Raw genomic sequence first — 20,934 nt, 5'->3', positions numbered from 1 at the left:
GTTCTGGTCTGGAGAAGCAGGCATTCTATGTGCTTGTCCCTCAGCCTGAGTCTAAACTACTCTGAACTGTAGGACACCTATTTGGCCAAGCCGAGCACTAGCACAGCAGCTATAAGTCACTGCGTTAGGCCAACCAGATGCACACAGGTCGTCACAGGGTTAGGCCACTGCAGGTAGCTGCAGATAGAACCTCAAACTCTGACCAAGCTAGGTTCAAACATCTAAGCCATCAGACATGTCATGCCAGCCATAATGTTTACCTGCTGGGGTTAGACAACATATCTTTAGCAATAAATAGCTCAGAGGTTAGCACATCCAGTATACTACAGCTAGTCCTCTTAACTCCTGCTCCCCACATACCACCCTCAGACAGACTAATTGGACGTGTCAGGCCCTCTGGTAGGCTATACCATGTGTTATGCCACAAGCTACCCACTAGCAAGAGCAGTGCTGAAAAACAGTTCAATACTGACAAAAGACATAAACAAGGTCCTATGAGGCTTGGACACTTGAAGGGTTAACACACTAGCTCACCATCCATCTTAGTATACTATTTTCCTAATCCGTTTTATCTTTAGGTTCATATTTTCCCCAGATTGTTCGTCAGTAGGATAACTTACAATAGGAACACACAGTACTGACAGACTAGCGGTGTGTGGTGTGTACACAGGTCATCATTTGACAGTCATAGGTTGATCAGTCCTGGGTTTTGAGTTATAAAGAAGACAAAATGGTTAAAACTATGAACTCAAAGTATGGTTTATTTAGTACACAAAATATCCTGTGAATTCCGATGGCATTACATGTAGGGCATTAAACATTGCCCCTGCACAAAGAGACTAACAGGGAAACCTCCAACCTCTCCTTCCTTTGTGACTGACAGACAGGCCTGCCAGTGTGGATGAAACTTCTGTATAAGAACATTTCAAACGTAAATGGGGTTACGTGTTATCAATACCAACACTAAAAACCATAATGACAAACCAAACTCTGCTTAAGGCATTAAACATATTTTCACACTTCACATTGGTACAGTGAAGGTATCATCCTTTCCTTTCAAGAAACACAGCCTTTTCTTTCTGCTGGCTTGGCTTCTGTACAGAGATGGACATAGAAGCAGGCAGTTACTCATTATGGTTGAGCTCCTGCTTGGGGGAATCTGCCTCTGGTTCACTCGTACTCTCTCTACTTTCTCTAGCTGTATTTTTGGGGCCTGTATTTGGTCTGGGCCTCCGGTTGCTTGGACCTGGCCTCCTGCCTCCCCTCTGGCTCTTGGCCAGCTCAGCCTGCAGGTCGTGGCCATTCAGGGAGAGCCCCTCCAGGGCGGCCAGGGCCTGGTCTGCAGCCTGGGGGTCTAAGTAGTCCAGGAAGGCCCGGTGCTGAGCACCCTGCCACGTGAGACGGATGGGGGCTGCCTCCCTCTCCCGGAGAGCAGTCTTCAGCTCGCTGACACGCAGCCCGGCAGGGATGCCCCCCAGGTACACTGTGGTCACAGTCAGGGGGGGCCTGCGCTCACGGGGCTCGCCACCTTCCTCCCTGCCCTCTTGCCTGACCCCATCCCTGTCCACCTCTCTTCCCCTCCCCCTGGCCCCCTCCCGGCCTCCTCCTCTGCCCCTTCCCCTACTTCCATCTCTGCCCCCCTCACGGAAGCCCCCATTGCGGAATCCCCTGACCCTCCTACCCCCTCTCTGCCTCCCTCCTGGCCTCCCTCCCCGTCACCATCCCTACCCCCTCTCTGTCCCCCTCCCTCCTCACTCTTGGTGGGCGTCGTCTGGGTTTCTGCTCAGTCTCCTCTCTGGACTCCCCGTTGGGGTCCCTCTCAGAGTCCTCTTGGGTGTCCCGTCTAGGCCTGCGCCTGGGCTCACGCCGGGGTCTATCACCCTCTGACCTGGGCTCTCTGTCCCTCCGGGGCTCCCTCCTGGCCCTCTCCCTGGGCTGCGGGGGAGGGTGGGTCCCCAGGGTCACGTCCTTCCCTTGCTCCTCCTCCAAGGCCCGGAGCTTCTTCAGCACGGGGATCTTCTCCAGCATCTCAGCGTTCAGCTGCAGGTATACAACAGGACAGGCTCAGGGCTGCTCAAGGTCATATCACAGCAGGGCTGCTCAAGGTCAGCAAAGGCACTGGGTTAAGGGCAGCCCAGCTCTGGGTCATGCCAAGAAGAATGGAGTTTAGTAAAGTGATGGGGTATAAACAATTAAGAAAGCTGATGTTTGGTGCCTGCTCATGCTGTTTTAGGTGACCATGCAAATGTTCAGTGCATGCTAGATTCCACGACTAGACTACTCGACAAACCTCAAAGGGCACAACAACCAACACAACAGTACTCCATAACAACACATCCATGCTTACAGTACATGAATGCAGAGGAAACAGACTGACAGAGTCTTCAGGAGCGCTGATAACCTCTCTGACCGTATCATCTTTATTGTGGGGGGATATTCCACTTCCCTAGTAAGCTATATAAAGACAGCTCTCTGATTTCCCAGGGCAGAGCGTGTCTGCTAAGGCTTTGATGGCGACTGCTCCTGTACAGGATATAATGTGCTATTGTTTTTACCTTGGCCCTGGTGCCCTCTCTTTAACTGGGCCTTGCACAGCCAGGCTGGCCCAGTGGAGAGGCCTTTGATGAACAGACATGGCCTTCCTGTCTACGAGGTCAGCATGGGTCCTCAGGACGGGCATGGTTGTCTTAAGGGACCCCAGAGGTAGCGTGCGTGTGTGTGTATGTGTAATGGGTATACTTCTATGGGAAGGTGACCAAACAAAACTCAAGCAACACGGTTTGAGGTACAGCCAAAAGTCACTGGAAAACTACAGAAGATGGGCGCAACTTTGGCCTCATTTTAAAAACTGTTTTCTAGCTCAAATCATTGAGGTTTCAGCCACTCAGCAACTAATAGCAGTCGTATGAGTAAAACCAGCAGCTGTAGCTAGCAGCAGCAACAGTAGTTTGAACAACTGCATAGGCAATGGAATGAATCATATTGAACGACAGTAAACTGGGTGAGATTTAGTGTTGTACCTTAGTCCAGATGATGCCCTGGGGCTTGGGGCGTTGGCAGTCTGTCTTGATGACTCTGGTCGGGGTGAGGATGTAGTCCACAGTGATGTCATGGCTCTCAATCAGATCCTCTGGGATGTCAACAACCTGCAGAAATACACAGACATCAAGCACAGATACACATTGCAAAATAATAGGAATCTGGAGCATGAAGCAACACTTATTCAGGTTAAGACCAAACACAGTGTGTGACTTCATGTTGTGGGATAACAGGCTAACCTGGCAGTCATGGACGATGGTAACCACCACAGTGGATTCCGTCACAGCCCCCATGCAGAGCATCATGGCATACTCCATGTCAGCAAAGCCCTCTCCTTTACCTATCCGGTAACCTGAGGAGAAAGGAGAGATGAGATTAATCCTAACAGTATGGGTGTTGGTGCTGAGCCGGAACTTTCCTGGACCAGGGTAGGTGTCCACTGCCCATAGAGTTCTCTCTGCGGGCTCTCACCTTTCTCAGACACGGCCACAGAGCCAACCACCAGAAGATCCACCTGAACCTTGGAATCCAGGCCCACAGGGACGCTGAACTCCTTCACTCCCTGGTGAAGAAACAAAGAAAAGAAAGAAAAGGTGAGAACAGGTGCACCAGATCACAAGAAACATTGGATTCAAACATTTTACGTTTGAAACCCGACACTCCAACTAGTCTGGGAACAAAGCATTTGATCTTCTATGGTGGATTCACCAAGTTGTATAGAGTGACAGCGTGTTTATGGGGATAATGAATGGGAAGTGATGAATGAAGGAGGTAAAGTGAGATGTTGAATCCATGTGCACTGGGGCTGGATGGAGAGGGATATGTTAGGCGGCGTCTGGGTGGGTGTTGGGGGAGAAGTAGTGTTGAGCGATTAGTGCTTTTTGAGGTTTGTTCAGTTTATTACTGCAATTCTTTATAAACATGAAATGCACTACGCATTACGTGCGTTGAATGCTGTAACAGAACACAACTGCTAAAAGTCCCATGATGGTAGGGGCTGCTTTTCACTTATTAACATGACTTTACTTTAATATTGCAGCTGTGTGTACATTTGTTTTATTTGATGACTTTATTATTAAATTCCAAGTTATCATCTTATCTCTATAGAGCTGCTGCCTATGCTGTCTGTCAAAACCATTATCTCAGCAGGTCTTTAAAGTAAATAAAGCACGAAGCAACTGCTCTCTATGTATCCCTTCTTGGTCGCGCATTCTTCTCTCTCTTACATAGCAGGCGTAAAAGAATCCGACCGGACAAGTAGATGCACAATGGATTATGTTCATTGTATTCAACTATCAAGTTCTGTACTAAACTATGTTGGAAACTACAACGTTGCACAGTTTGGGCTGGATCTGATTTATCTCTAGAGAAACTGCAGTGCAATGAGCTCACAGAAGAAAAAAAACAGGACAAAATTGAATTCAAATAATTGAACTGAAGTCAATTAGTTGTTAAAAAAAAGAAAGAAAAAAGAAAACATTTAACTTAATTGCTCAGCACTAGTGAGAAGGGACTGACTCGCCTGCGAGGTGGAGCACACTCTCAGTTCTTCTTTGCTTGCTCCCTCAGGCGGGACAATCTTATTGAAGAGTCCTGTGCGAAGGCGAGGGGTCGGCACCAGCAGGGTTTTCCTCGCCTGGAAGCCAGAGGCCAGAGTTTAGTAAGATAAGAGAATATAAACCATAGACAGATGAGTAAAGGGCATCTAATACAAATAACCTAATTCCAGCACTCCATGGTTATGATCTGGTGATGAGACAACACTACTGAACCAATGGCCCAGGCTCATGGTGGCCTGTGACCCAGGGCTACCTGCAGCACGGCCAGCCTCGCCCCCTCCAGCGGCTTGTCAGGGTCCACCTTCACCTCGTCAGTCTCATTGAATACCTGCAGCTCCGACACCTTGGCGCAGGCAGTGTGGGCACCCTGGGGGCAGAGAGGGGGAGAGGGGGTAAGGAGAGAGGATGTGGGTGCACACTTACATCCAGGGTGATGTAGCGTGCCTGCTGCTGGGGTCGGTCCGGGTTCACTTTGACCGTCTGGCTGGACTTGAACTCCTGCAGGGCTGAGAGACGGTCACAGGCCGGGACCGCACCCTGACCGCATAGACAACCACATACAGCAAGACAAGCACGCATCCACACACACAAAGGATAAGGGGTTCAAAAGCATGTGTGTCAAAAATAGGTTTTCTGAAAATAGAGATTTTACCACAGGTCAAAGACAAAGGTACTATGATAGCTACTAGCTTACAATATGACATATCTAATAAGGTAGTTAGGCTAGCTATAGCCTGAAGAACCCAAGTTTAATTGCGTAGAATTCTACTTCGGCAGAAATGAGCGTTTGGATCAGGAAATCTTCCTCTCACGACCTCTACATACCGGTTGTCTGTGTGGTTGGTCCTTTTCAGGTAGGAATGTGAGACAAAACATCTACAGAGTAGCGGTATCAACCTGACCTTCCGTGTGCTAGTCGTCTGTATATCGTTTGTATTTTCAATACTGATGCAATTTGCACGTGGCAAAACACTTGTACAATATGGCAGAGCGTAACCAACGACAAACACTTGTACAATATGGCAGAGCGTAACCAACGACAAACACTTGTACAATATGGCAGAGCGTAACCAACGACAAACACTTGTACAATATGGCAGAGCGTAACCAACGACAAACACTTACAGATACTTGTGAGAAAACGTGCTCGAGTTGACTGAAGGTATGGCAAATAGGTCTGGCAACACAACCGATTAGTAAACATACTGAACATTTAGAAATTATGTGACTAAACTGAATAAAAAGGAACAATACTATGAAATAAAAGATAAATGACAAAGAATGATAGTAAAAAGCGTTGGAGCACCTTAAATTACATTAGGCAAAAAGGCACACTTGGCTCCATCATTCATTGAATCAGATGGCTCATTCATTACAAAACCCACTGATATTGGCAACTACATTTTTTCTTTTCATTGGCAAGATTAGCAAATTCTACACATCCAAGTATAACTGACCAAATTATGAAAGCCAAGCATTGTAATTTTGAACTCGGCAAGGTGAGTGTGGAAGAGGTCAAAAAATAGTTGTCTATCAACAATGACAAGCCACCGAGGTCTGACAACTTGGATGGAAAATTACTGAGGATAATAGTGGACAATATTGCCACTCCTATTTGCCATATCTTCAATCTAAGCCTACTAGAAAGTGTGTGCCCTCAGGCCTGGACAGAAGCAAAAGTCAGTAAAGCCCCCATTACTTGCTCAAATAGCTGACCAATCAGCCTTTTACAAACCCTTAGTAAACTTTGGAAAAATTGTGTTTGACCAGATACAATGCTATTTTACAGGAAACAATTGACAACAGACTTTCAGCAAGATTATAGGGAATTACAATCAACAAGCACAGCACTTACACAAATGACAGATGATTGGCTGAGAAGAAATGATAAAAAGATTGTGGGACTGTTTTGTTAGACTTCAGTGTGGCTTTTGACCATATCGATCAGTCTGCTGCCAGAAAAACATATGCGTATATACACTTCAGCTACTACAGCGACTGTAATGACTGCAACACTGAAAGAGCTGTGGTTAGTTTCAGAATGGGTAGAAAGGAATTAGTTAGTCCTAAATATTTCAAAAAACTAAAAGCATTGTATTTGGGACAAAAAAATAAACCACATCTAAACCTTGTAATGAATAATATGGAAATTGAGCAAGTGGAACTTACTAAACTGCTTGGAGTTACCCTGGATTGTAAACTGTCATGGTCAAAACATGTTGATACAACAGTAGCTAAGATGGGGAGAAGTCTATCCATAATAAAGCTCTTCTCTGCCTTCTTAACAGCGCTATCAAAAAGGCAGGTCCTACAGGACCTCATTTTGTCACACTTGGACTACTGTTCAGTCATGTGGTCTGGTGACAATTGGCTCAGAACAGGGCAGCAAGGATGGCCCTTAAATGTACACGAAGAGCTAACATTAATAACATGCATGTCAATCTCATGGCTCAAAGTAGAGAGATTGGCTTCCACACTATTTGTTTTTGTAAGAAGTGTTGACAAGCTGAATGCACCGAGCTGTCTGTTTAAACTACTATCACACAGCCCAGACACACATGCATACCCCACAAGACCTGCCACCAGAGGGCTCTTCACAATCCCCATATCCAGAACAGACTATGGGAGGCACACAGTACTACATAGAGCCATGACTACATGAAACTCTATTCCACATTAGGTAACTGATGCAAGCAGCAGAATAAGATGTTTAAAAATAATAATAAATACACCTTATGAAAGTGGGTACTGTGAAGAGACACGTACTGACACGCACACTACACACACGTACATTGTCATAATGTTGTATGTGGTATTATACATTCTGTATTTTAGCTATGTAGTGGTGTAATAATGTTATATAAAACCCTCTTAGCCCCCCCCCATATCTGAGATATCTACTGCAGCCCTCATCCTCCACATACAACACCTGTTCTGCCAGTCACATTCTGTTAAAAGTTCCCAAAGCGCACACATCCCTGGGTCATTCCTCTTGTTGAATCCATGTGCACTGGGGCTGGATGGAGAGGGATATGTTAGGCGGCGTCTGGGTGGGTGTTGGGGGAGAAGTAGTGTTGAGCAATCAGTGCTTTTTGAGGTTTGTTCAGTTTATTACTGCAATTCTTTATAAACATGAAATGTACTACGCATTACGTGCGTTGAATGCTGTAACAGAACACAACTGCTAAAAGTCCCATGATGGTAGGGGCTGCTTTTCACTTATTAACATGACTTTACTTTAATATTGCAGCTGTGTGTACATTTGTTTTATTTGATGACTTTATTATTAAATTCCAAGTTATCATCTCATCTCTATAGAGCTGCTGCCTATGCTGTCTGTCAAAACCATTATCTCAGCAGGTCTTTAAAGTAAATAAAGCACGAAGCAACTGCTCTCTATGTGTCCCTTCTTGGTCGCGCATTCTTCTCTCTCTTACATAGCAGGCGTAAAAGAATCCGACCGGACAAGTAGATGCACAATGGATTATGTTCATTGTATTCAACTATCAAGTTCTGTACCAAACTATGTTGGAAACTACAACGTTGCACAGTTTGGGCTGGATCTGATTTATCTCTAGAGAAACTGCAGTGCAATGAGCTCACAGAAGAAAAAAACAGGACAAAATTTAATTCAAATAATTTAACTGGGTCATTCCTCTTTTCAGTTCACTGCAGCTAGCGACTGGAACGAGTTGCAACAAACACTCAATCTCTTCATTCAAAGACTCAATCATGAACACTCTTACTGACAGTTGTGGCTGCTTTGTGTGATGTATTGTCTCTACCTACTTGCCTTTTTTTGCTGTTGTCTGTGCCAAATAATGCTTGTACCCTGTTTCATGCTACTACCATGATGTGTTGCTACCATGCGTTATCATAGGATGGCAGCAACACGTCTTAGGTCTCTCTTTATGTAGTGTCGTCGCTCTTGTCGTGATGTGTGTTTTGTCCTATAGATTTTTTTTTAAATTAATTTTAAAATTTAAATTTATCCCAGCCACCATACCCGCAGGAGGCCTTTTGCCAGGCCATCATTGTAAATAAGAATTTGTTCTTCACTGACTTGCCTAGATAAAAAAATAAACACATTTTTAAATATGATGTACTGTGTTAATGTTTTGTTTTGTGTGTGATGTAAGTGCCTTAATGTGTTTGGACCCGAGGAAGAGTAACTGCTGCCTTGGCAGAAGCTAATGGGGATCCCTAATAAATACAAAGCATATTCGGTTACATTCGGCTATTGTTAACATATTGTGCAAAAAGTCGGGTAAACACTTTCCTGTTGATACCTGATCTCAACCTCCTACAGCCGAAAGGACCAACAGCATGTACAACCGGTAAAGTGTAAATATTATTTTCTTCAACATTGTCTTGTAGAGACTACGGAGTCTTTTCTACAGCTACTTTCAGACTGGTGTCATGGAGTAACCATGGTAGCAGTCTGATGTTTAGGTAAGGCTAGCTAGAGACATTTATTAGTGCAGACCAATGGCTGTGGAGAGCGCACAATGAACATTTTACAATACTTTTCAAAATGGCTATATGGGACCTTACCAGCAGCACATGCAAAATATACATTTAAACTATAGACAAACATGGTTTCAAACTTGATATTTTGACAAATACTAAGAGGGTTAGCTTTAGGAATAATTCAATCAAATTGCAGTACACTGAACCTCCAGAAATGCCCTACCTTAAAATTGGGGATTCTGTTGTGCACAGGCCTTGGAAAGTTTGCAAGATTCTTAGCTTCAATGTAATCCCAAACTTTCTCTCGGATGTCCCATTTCGTGGCCCCTAAACAGAAAACAATTCACATGCTTGATGAAATGACAGTTTTGAAGAAAGGGTCATGTAAATCCCAACTTCATAACGGCAACTGCTAGGCTACCATCCATTGGCATGCGTTAGCATTAGTGACTTTTCGCTAAACACGCAGCAATCATTTACCCGGATTAATCGTAATAACGGCCTCCATTGTCCTCTCGTCGAAGATGTAGACAATTCTCACAAATCACTGACGATTAGTCAAACTATCACAAAGTGACCACAGATTGATTTGCGCACGTGGGAGTTCTGTAACATTGTAGCAACAGCTGCTTGTCAGGGATGTTTTTTTCTGTATGGTAGCTCGGAAAGACCAAACCTTACACCGTCAAAAGCAAACGTGGGGTGCATTCATTAAGCAGATTCTGTTACAAAACGTATAACGCAAGCAACCGTAACTAACGGGGAAGGACATTCCTAAATTTGTGTTAAAGAAACTAACGTTTTAGAACATTTTGCAACTGTTTGGACTAAAGATTGCACATGTCGATTCTCCACTGAGAAATCGCACACTGCACACAGTGGTTGAGACATTGATTTAGCCTATCAGATAAGTGTCTAATTACAATGTTTTATTACTAAGCAGAAGGACAATCATCTAATCAGTCACACTTAATTATTTTATGGCTTTAATGGACATATGAACACAGCAAGATAAAAATAAACTACATAAATGTTAAACAATTGCTAAATAAAATATATATATATTTTTTAAATCAAACCATTAAAGAAAATCTGGAATATTAAAATGGCCAAAATGACACAAAATAAGGAAAAGGCAAAGAAAGCCTCATATACTGTAACCTAATAGCAGACTGGAGTGGAGGGCAACAATATGGACACTCCTAGAACAACATTTGACATAGTGAACATTCAGTTCTACTGGTCACTCTGTGCGTCTTTGTGTCCAGCAGTCCTTTAGGGAAATCTTCTCTCAAGAACTGGGCTCTCTTCTTCTCTGAGACACTGCCCAGCCCGAGGTTGGCCTGGATCTGTAGTGAGTGTCGGCCAATCAAACACACTCTCTCCATTAGGGTTACTACAGGAACAGAGAGACAACCCATTGGCATCATATGAGCTGGTGCACTTATGAATACTTCATCTTACATAGTGTATTCAGACCACTTCACTTTTTCAACATTGTTAAATCTATTCCGAATAACAATATAATGTAAGACACCAAATCCTCAATCTACACACAATACCCCATAATGACAAAGCAAAAACAGATGTTTTCATTTTTGCAAATGTATTAAAAATACAGAAATACCTTATTTTCATAAGTATTCACACCCTTGCTATGAGACTCAAATTTAGCTCAGGTGCATCCTTGAAATGTTTCTACAACTTGGAGTCACCTGTGGTAAATTCAATTGATTGGACATGATTTGGAAAGGCACACACAGTTGACAGTGCATGTCAGAGCAAAAACCAAACCATGAGGTTGAAGGAATTGTCTGCAGAACTCTGAGATGGGATTGTGTCAAGGTACAGATTGAGGGAAGGGTACCAAAACAATTCTGCAGCATTCAAGGTTTCCAAGAACACAGTGGCCTCCATTCTTAAATGAAAGAAGTTTGGAACCACCAAGACTCTAGAGCTGGCTGCCCGGCCAAACTGAGCAATCAGGGGAGAAGGACCTTGGTCAGGGAGGTGACTAAGAACCTGATGGTCACTTTGACAGAGCACCTCTGGATATGGGAAAACCTTCCAGAAGGGCAACCATCTCTGCAGCACCACCAATTAGGCCTTTAATGGTAGTGGCCAGACAGAAGCCACTCCTCAGTAAAAAGGCACATGACAGCCCGCTTGGAGTTTGCCAAAATGCACCTAAAAAGATTCAGAAAAAAAGAAAATTAAAAAAAGATTTATGGTCTGATGAAACCAAGATGGAACTATTTGACCTGAATGCCAAGCATCAGGTCTGGAGAAAACCTGGCACCGTCCCTACGGCGAAGCATCGTGATGGCAGCATCATGCTGTGGGGATGTTCTTCAGCGGCAGGGACTGGGAGACTAGTCAGGATCGAGGGACAGACAAAAAAAAGAGATCCTTGATTAATACCTGCTCCAGAGAGCTCAGGACCTCAGACTGGGGTGAAGGTTCACCATGCAACAGGACAACAACCCTAAGCACACAGCCAAGACAACGCAGGAGTGGCTTCGGGACAAGTCTCTGAATGTCCTTGAGTGGCTGCTTTCACAAAGCCTACCCCAGTGGTCTGCTTTCACAAAGCCTACCCCAGTAGTCTGCTGATGTGACCATGGAGGAGCACTGCTGGAACTCATAGTAGTAGATTAAGCAACCTGAATCTTGCATAGACAGACAAGTGTGTAATGTATCTGTGAATATCAACAGACGATGTCTGTCAACTAAAAAGTCTCAATCATTTAGATATACCATCTTAATTATTTATTCATAATTATCAAATAATGTCTTCCAGGAGGTTTCTAAAGAGAAGAAAAAAAAAATATGGCATCTGATTGGTATAGTTCCCAGTGTATGCCTCACCTCTACACCCCCTGGGACCACAATCAGTAGATCTCCCATAAGCTCCAAGGCATCTGATCCCCACGGGGTCCTTCATGTCACCAAAGTACTCCTCTACGATGATCCCCAGGGCAGAGTGTGGCAGACGCTACCAGGGAGATACAGGGTTTAAAATACAGCTCATGGACCAGACTGCTAGATGTTTCATTATAAAGCTGCCACCAGGGTTGGGGAGAAACTGATAACAAAAAAAAGTAGTGTATTAAGTGTCACTAGTGGATTTTTAATATACCATGTATGTATACATAAACATTGTATATACAGTACTGGTCACAAGATTGGACCCACCTACTCATTCAAGGGTTTCTTTATGTTTACTATTTTCTACATTGTAGAATATTAGTGGACCTCAAAACTATGAAATTACACATATGGAATCATGTAGTAACCAAAAAAAGTGCCAAAACAAAATATGAGATTCTTCAAAGTAGCCACCCTTTGCCTTGACAGCTTTGCACACTCAGCATTTTCTCAACCAGCTTCATAAGGAAAGCTTTTCCAACAGTTTTGAAGGAGTTCACACATATGCTGAGCACTTGTTACCTGCTTTTCCTTCACTCTGCGGTCCAACTCATCCCAAATCATCTCAATTGGGTTTAGGTTGGGTGATTGTGGAGGACAGGTCATCTGCTGCAGCACTCCATCACTCTCCTTGGTCAAATAGCCCTTACACAGCCTGGAGGTGTGTTTTGGATCATTGTCCTATTGAAAATCAAAATGATAGGGGGACTAAGCACAAACCAGATGGGATGGTGTATTGCTGCAGAATGCTGTGGTAGCCATACTGGTTAAGTGTGCCTTGAATTCAAAATAAATCACAGACAATGTCACCACCAATGCACCCTCACACCTCCATGCGTCATGGTGGGAACCACACACGTAGAGATCATCCTTTCACCTACTCTGCATCTCACAAAGACACACCGGTTGGAACTAAAAATCTCCAATTTGGACTCAGACCAAAGGACAGATTTCCACCAGTCTAATGTCCATTACTTGTGTTTTTTGGCCCAAGCAAGTCTCTTCTTCTTGGTGTCCTTTAGTAGTGGTTTCTTTGCAGCAATTCGACCATGGAGGCCTGATTCACACAGTCTCCTCTGAACAGTTGATGTTGAGATGTGTCTGTTACTTGAACTCTGAAGCATTTATTTGGGATGCAATTCCTGAGGCTGGTAACTCTAATGAACTCCGCAGCAGAGGTAACCATGTGTCTTCCTTTCCTGTGGCGATCCTCACGAGAGCTAGTTTCATAATGACTATGTTTTTTGCAACTGCACTTGAAGAAATGTCCAAAGTTCTTAATTTCCAGGATTAACTGACCTTCATGTCTTAAAGTAATAATGGACTGTTTCTCGTTGCTTGTTTGAGCCGTTCTTGACACATGTCAATTTGCCTGTTAATAAAAATGCATTCCAGGGGACTACCTCATGAAGCTGGTTGAGAGAATGCCAAGAGTGGGCAAAGCTGTTATCGAGGCAAAGGGTGGCTATTTAAAGAATCTCATATAGAACATATTTGGATTTGTTTAACACTTTTTTGGTTACTACATGATTCCATGTGTGTTATTTCATAGTTTTGATGTCTTCACTATTATTATTCAATGCAGAAAATAGTCAAAATAAAGAAAAACCCTTGAATGAGTAGGTGTCCAAACTTTTGACTGGTACTGTATATTTCCCAGAGTGTACAGACTTGTTTTGTAGATCCTTTAGAATACTCAATTTATCCATGTCAAGCAGCTGCAAAACTTGTCTTTTGACAAATCACAATCTTTGGTCTGCCTATTATCAGACAAACGTAATTTATATTTTGCATAAAGCCTACCCACTGTTCTATATTAACCAATCAAGTAACAGTCTTGTGTGACAATCAAAGGAGGAACTCTAGGATCTCCTCTTAAAATCAACAGGTTGATAATATTCTGTTATCATCCCAGTGTGTATTTTCCCGTGTACATCATGGTATTAAAAAAGTGGAAGTGAAGTTCCGATTGTTCTTTCACCAGCAAAAATATTGTAATCAGCGGCAGGGTAGCCTAGTGGTTAGAGCGGTGGACTAGTAACCGAAAGGTTGCAAGTTCAAATCCCCGAGCTGACTAGGTACAAATCTGTCATTCTGCCCCTGAACAGGCCGTCATTGAAAATAAGAATTTGTTCTTAACTGACTTGCCTGGTTAAATAAAAAGGTTAAAAAAAAGGATTACAGATACTTTTAAAAAGCTAAATTATTCCTTCATGGATGCTTTTGAAAGAAAATACATTGACACCTTTCTGATGTCATTCAAATCATCATTGAAAAAAGACGCAAGTTTAAGTTCGTTCCACCTGAGCAAGTCTGACCACAAGTCAGAGACCACCATGATGACACACCAAATGCATTTGATGGATCCTTTACTTCGTCTTCTAGTGCCTCTTAAGGAGAAAGTAATCAAAAAGCAACTGAAAGTAATCTGATTATGTCACTGAGTTTGGGCAATCCAAAAGTTACATTACTGATTACAGTTTTGGACAGGAAACTAGTAACTCTAAAAAAAAATACATTTAGAAAGTAACCTACCCAACCCTGTCTGGCACCATACTTCACTAACCAGTTTCTGAAGCATAAACGCCAGGATCATAATCATCATGTTTTCACTGGTCATTTCAAGATCCCATCTAGGAAACAGGAAAAACTGGTAAAAAATAAAATGATAAAAGTACATTTACCTGTAAATTATATGACAGTTTTCATATCTTCATGCAGGGACATACATGTGGGAGCATCCAGCCATACTCATGGTTGTTGATCCCTAGGATGCTGGGGAAGCCCAAGAAGCTCTTAGTCTGCAGGACTTCCTCCGGGTTGGTAGGGATGACTGTCCCATCCCTGTGCACAGACACAGGGATGGGACAGTGGAGAGAGAGGATGGGCCCCAGAATGGAAGTCACAAACAGCCATGTTGTTGCATTCAACAGCCCTATACAGTACAAGTTAGCTAAAGCAGAAACAGCTTGGCATTCAGATACATACACCCCACATACTGTAGGGTGAGTGTGAGGCTCAGAACAAACCTACCAGTGCAGGTGTAGCCACCTCTCTGTCCTGTGGGCTGAGGGCACTGAGGCAGGTCATGAGCTCTGCAGAGTCATCACTGAGACAGCCTGCTCTCTGTGCCACCAGCTGGAAGGAGGAGAGATTGAAACCAGAGCATTTGAATGACTAATTACAACACGTTACATTGTACCAGAATAATAATGACAGTCATAAAACCACTGAAGGTTTTACCAGTTCTGATATTGTATATGAAACAATGTATGGGATCCTTGAGACTTGCTGTTATGATCAGCACACAGTGAAACAGCAGATCACCTGTGCAGCAGGTTTGGGGTCATCCTGGATGAACATAGAGACGAGGGGTTCTCCACTCTGACTGATGGCCTTGTGGAACAGTCCTGATGACAGACAGAACCATGGCTCAGTGCCCAAAGTAAGCCTGCCTACATACAGACAGCCAGTGCATCTTTCTGTATCAGCAAATATCTGTTTTCCTAGATGCACAGTACACACACGCAAAAAAAGACAGCAACACCACCAGCAGACTCTAAAAATGGTGACAGATCCTGGGTCTCCCCTGAAACTGCTGATGGTCTCATGCACCCAGCGCAGGGCACACACCTGGTCCAGAACACCCACGTTCCGGGGTACTGGCCATCTCCAGTGCTGGTCACACAGATATTAGATCAGATATGCCAGGGTTGTGTTCAGTAGACACCAAACAAGAGAAGATATTACTGACCTGAATTTGTGCATTGATCATATTGACCAAATGCCGTACATATGGAAGTGTACCTGAGGAACCCTGGGATACACAAACAGTATTGGAGGATGACCACCAATGTCCCCGAAGGCAGCCAATGAGGAGCCATCACAGAGTGAAGCCCCTCCCATGAGGACCACCAAACCAAAGACATGTTTGTCTACTCTTAAGGTAGATATGAGTACATTCTCATGTCTCTCCTCACTGGTAGTTTCCTTGGGTCCCCAGGTTTGACTGGTGTGTAGATATTCAGATAAAGGGAGTCCTCTGAGGTGGTTAGGACAGGGAACCGACCTCCGTACAGGTCCCCCATCTGTCTAGTGTGGTTCATGTTCTGCAGACACCTATGTGTTAGGAGGACAAGAAAGGTGACATTTTCTTACACTATCAATACAAACATGAATGGCTGAATGTTAATCAAAATACACATGATTCAGAGTTCCCCATTAAACAGTATAGGCTGTTTGTCTCCCTGTCTGTCTGAGACATTACTGCTTAGGCTCATACAGAGGTGGGTAAGCCTTGGCGGCTCTCAGTCCCTGCCACACCCGGGGAGGCTGGGGGACCTGGAACTTCAGCGGCCCGACAAGGGGGCTCAGGGGATCCCCAGGTAGGCAGCCACCTTCCACTGGCTCTCTCTCACTCTGACAAGTCTGTCCTCCAGCTGACCATATCTAGTATGAAGCTGGATGAGGCTCTCTGTACCCTGGAAAAGATTTACATGTTATAGAAAAGGGAATGTAGTAGTCTGTCAAAGGATGCATTAATTGGGAAAGGAGCGATTTACAGCCATTTACAAGCATACCAAATTTTAATATATATATATATATATTTTTGTTTTTGTTTACAGCTAATCAATGCATTTCATATAGTTGTTAAATGTGAATTAAACAGGACATACATTCTTACCTTTGACTGTATGGAAACTCAAACAGGCTCAGACTAATCCATGAGAGTAGGACTCTTCTGCCCCAACCCATCATAGTGGTGCCAGAGAGATTATCCATTCACATCTGTAGAATATCAAACCACATATACTATTTCAGCTGTTGCCGATTTACATAATCTCTATACATTAATGCACAATACATCCCTATCCAGTGAGTAACCAAATATCAATACATTAGAGAGAAAAGTATACCCTCCAGCTAAAGGAATATGAACCGTATGGAGCCCCAATTCAGTTAAATGCCTTCAGTAAATCTGTGGAAGACTGAGGATTGAGCTGCTCTTCATATCACAGGCTGGCATTGGAAACTCCAATGCAACCTGTTATGGATTTTCTAAAAAGCCAGCCGAGTTGATTCAGTCATGATCGAATGTCAAACAGCAGTTTGAAAAGGGTGAGTCCTCTGAAAGAACATCCTGGTTTGTTTTAATCTGCTATAGCTGCCTGGACATGCACTATGAAATTAGATGTCATGCTACTAACTCCACTTATTTATCTTGGGTCTACATTTCTGCCGAGTTCAGAGTGTGCAGAACATCAATAATGACATGATATCAGGCAATCAAATATAAGTAAATTACCTTCAGTTTGGCTCAGGACAGGCCTAGACCTTGAGCTAACCTGGACAGAGATTACATTGAACTAACAGCACCATCATTGACAATACAGTAATCTAAAGTGCTGAAGTTACAGCAGGCTGTAATGTACATTTTAATAGTCCCTGGTGTCACGTATATTCCCTCTCCGACGCTCTAGGTCACCAGGCTGCTCATTACTACGCACACCTGTCACCATCGTTTCGCGCACCAGCGACTCATCAGACTCACCTGGACTTCATCACCTTCCTGATTATCTTCCCTATGTTCGGTCACTTCCTTTGGTTCTTTCCCTAGGCGTTATTTTTTTTCCTGTTTCAGTGTTTCATGTCTGTACACTACTCGTGTTTCTTGTTTTGTTCTATGTTCATTTATTTATTTAATACACTTCCTGAACTTGCTTCCCGACTCCCAGCGTACTCATTACACCTGGTTTTAATGGTATGTCGAATAAGCAATGCATCAAATAAATTATGGGATTACAGTAAACTAGCTGAATGCAATCAACCCACAATGAAACAGTTTATAGGCTAGGCTATAATAGTATTATAATAGTCAACTTACATTTTCAACTATCATGCATTACAGTAAAAGCAGAACTAGAGGCAGCTACTTCAAATCATTTGCAAAATAAAATAAGTATCTTGGCTCACCAGTGAAAGCTGCTCTCCAATTGATAACTCGGTGCAATATCAGGGATTGACATGATTAAAGTCTGCTGTTTAGAAATGCCATAACCTGACAATCTTTCAATACGAAGGAACCAGAAATATCAGTTTTAGTCTACTGGAATCCTGTGCAGTTAGGTTGTTTTCAGTGAAAAGAAAAGGCGCATGCCCAATGAGGCAACCGAGGAGGATCAATTGGACCGATTTTATGTAAATCCCTGACTGTTGCCTAGGGATAGTCACGTGTGTCCACTAGAGAGTTCCTGCACCCAGATGCGGTTACCATGGAGGTAGGATAGACTGAGGCAGTTGTGCTAAGTGCCGACAAAGGCATAAAAGACAGAGGCAGCCTCAGGCTAGCAGGCTCGTGTAAAATGGATGTCTATATTCCCTTTAAGTAAATCAAGATGCAATCCACAACAGAAAAACACACCCACCACAAAACTTCTACCCCCAAGCCATGAGACTGGTAATAGTTAACCAAATAGCTACCAGGACAATCTGCATTGACCCTTTTTGCACTAACTCATTGTACTCATCACATATGCTGCTGCTACTGTTTATTATCTATCCTGTTACTTATATGTACATATCTACCTCACTTACCTCGTAACCCTGCACATATTTTATGTATTCAATATTTTATCAGGGAATAATACTGTGACCAAGGTCTCTTTTACAGATGAGCCCGGAATTACATACATTACAGAAAATACACACATCAAAATATAAATACAAAATGGAAGCAGAAAGAAAAACATGGTCATAATAACAAACACAGCAATCAGTAAAAAGGTCCTCAGTCAGTGTTGATTGAAGACCTTTGGTCTAGAGGCAGCAAAACATCACCTTTAAGAACATTTTGAAGATTGTTTCACAGATAAGGTGCAAAAAAACTCAAAGCTGATTTACCTAACTCATTAGAGACCAAAGGAATTCCCAGAGTTAGCCATCCTTGAGCTCGGGTGTGGTAACTCATGTGTCTACAGTTTAGTAATGATGTTACAATGGGACTTTTTTGTAAAAAGGCTTTATAAATGGAAACATATCAATGTGTCAACCTATGTGACATCAAAGAGGGCCAACCAACTTTCTGGTAGAGAATGCAGAGATGACATCACAGAGGGCCAACCAACTTTCTGGTAGAGAATGCAGAGATGACATCACAGAGGGCCAACCAACTTTCTGGTAGAGAATGCAGAGATGACATCACAGAGGGCCAACCAACTTTCTGGTAGAGAATGCAGAGATGACATCACAGAGGGCCAACCAACTTTCTGGTAGAGAATGCAGAGATGACATCACAGAGGGCCAACCAACTTTCTGGTAGAGAATGCAGAGATGACATCACAGAGGGCCAACCAACTTTCTGGTAGAGAATGCAGAGATGACATCACAGAGGGCCAACCAACTTTCTGGTAGAGAATGCAGAGATGACATCACAGAGGGCCAACCAACTTTCTGGTAGAGAATGCAGGGATGACATCACAGAGGGCCAACCAACTTTCTGGTAGAGAATGCAGAGATGACATCACAGAGGGCCAACCAACTTTCTGGTAGAGAATGCAGAGATGACATCACAGAGGGCCAACCAACTTTCTGGTAGAGAATGCAGAGATGACATCACAGAGGGCCAACCAACTTTCTGGTAGAGAATGCAGAGTACTAAAATTGTCACCCGTAATAAAGCGCAGTGTGCTAGGATAAACTGCATCTAATGGCTTTAATGAAGTGGCAGCTACGTTCTTATTGATGATGTGGCCATAGTCGAGGACTGACAGGAACTTTGACTGAATAATCTGCGTTCAACTATTAAGCGAGAGGCAGGACCTATTTCTATAGAATAACCACATATTGAGAATAACTCCTCAATATGCTTTTTAAAAGACAGCATTTCATCTATCCAGAGGCCTAGATATTTGTAAGCACGGCTCGATCAATATGGGCACCGTCCAAAGTACATATGCTTAAATCATCAGAGTTATTTTTATGCGCTCTTGAGAACAGCATATACTTAGTTGTACCTGCATTCACAGGTAGATCGCCATGCACAATGCCAAGCGTCGGCTGGAGTGTTGTAAAGCTCGCCGCCATTGGACTCTGGAGCAGTGGAAATGCATTCTCTGGAGTGATGATCATGCTTCACCATCTGGCATTCCAAAGGACTCATCTGAATTTGGAGGATGCTAGGAGAACGCTACCTGCACGAACTGTAAAGTTTGGTGGATGAGGAATAATGGTCTGGGGCTGTGTTTCATGGTTCGGGCTAGGCCTCTTAGTGAAGGGAAATCTTAACGCTACAGCATACAATGATATTCTAGACGATTTTGTGCTTTCAAATTCGTGGCAACAGTTTGGGGAAGGCCCTTTCCTGTTTCAGCATGACAATGCCCCCATGCACAAAGTAAGGTCCATACAGAAATGGTTTGTCGAGATCGGTTTGGAAGAACTTGAATGCTCTGCACAGAGTTCTGACTTCAACCAACTGATTTAACACCTTTGGCATGAATTGGAACGCCGACTGCGAGCCCGGCCTAATCGCCCAACATCAGTGCCGGACCTCCCTAAAGATCTTGTTGCTGAATGGAAGCAAGTCCCCGCAGCAATGTTCCAAGATCTAGTGGATAGCATTCTCAGAATAGTGGAGGCTGTTATAGTAGCTAAGAGGGAACCAACTCCATATTAATGCACATGATTTTGGAATGAGCTGTTCGACGAGCAGGTTCCCACATACTTTTGGTCATGTAGTTTATTTTACTGGTTTGTGACTCACTGACACTGCCCCCGGTTAGAGAGGAATAAAGTAGCCCAAGAGTTAACACACAGGAACTTTAATCACACACAATCGTTTTAATCACACACAGGAGAAGATGAACATGGGTATGTACATGGGTATGGTTCTGTAAAGGTACAGAAACAGAGAGACAATGAATGTACACATGGAATGCAA

General features: G+C 43.4%; 1 protein-coding gene and 1 long non-coding RNA gene across 6 annotated transcripts; both read right to left on the bottom strand.

Annotated features, from left to right (window-relative positions):
* Positions 1-734: 734 nt before the first annotated feature.
* On the bottom strand, positions 735-9,737 carry mthfsd (methenyltetrahydrofolate synthetase domain containing). The gene is given in 10 exon segments (XM_024419050.2): positions 735-1,687; positions 1,690-1,734; positions 1,737-2,040; positions 3,021-3,146; positions 3,279-3,391; positions 3,511-3,601; positions 4,562-4,675; positions 4,852-4,965; positions 9,292-9,395; positions 9,549-9,737. Coding segments are annotated over 10 exon segments (1,602 nt in total). The 5' UTR covers positions 9,577-9,737; the 3' UTR covers positions 735-1,124.
* Positions 9,738-10,037: 300 nt separating this feature from the next.
* LOC112249252 lies at positions 10,038-18,165 on the bottom strand. Of its 5 annotated transcripts, none has more exons than XR_002953331.2 (8): positions 17,970-18,165; positions 16,681-16,784; positions 15,977-16,477; positions 15,324-15,406; positions 15,030-15,134; positions 14,681-14,840; positions 11,937-12,063; positions 10,038-10,464 (listed from the first exon to the last, which is right to left on the bottom strand). It is a non-coding gene; the product is annotated as an uncharacterized LOC112249252 (long non-coding RNA). The 5 variants fall into 5 exon arrangements; XR_002953330.2 differs by having other exon boundaries at positions 15,324-16,115; positions 16,279-16,477; XR_002953329.2 differs by having other exon boundaries at positions 15,324-16,477.
* Positions 18,166-20,934: the final 2,769 nt, after the last annotated feature.

This window comes from Oncorhynchus tshawytscha, linkage group LG04, assembly GCF_018296145.1.
Source record: "Oncorhynchus tshawytscha isolate Ot180627B linkage group LG04, Otsh_v2.0, whole genome shotgun sequence".
NCBI classification, from domain to species: domain Eukaryota; kingdom Metazoa; phylum Chordata; class Actinopteri; order Salmoniformes; family Salmonidae; genus Oncorhynchus; species Oncorhynchus tshawytscha.
This window is presented reverse-complemented; position numbering and strand designations above follow the sequence as displayed.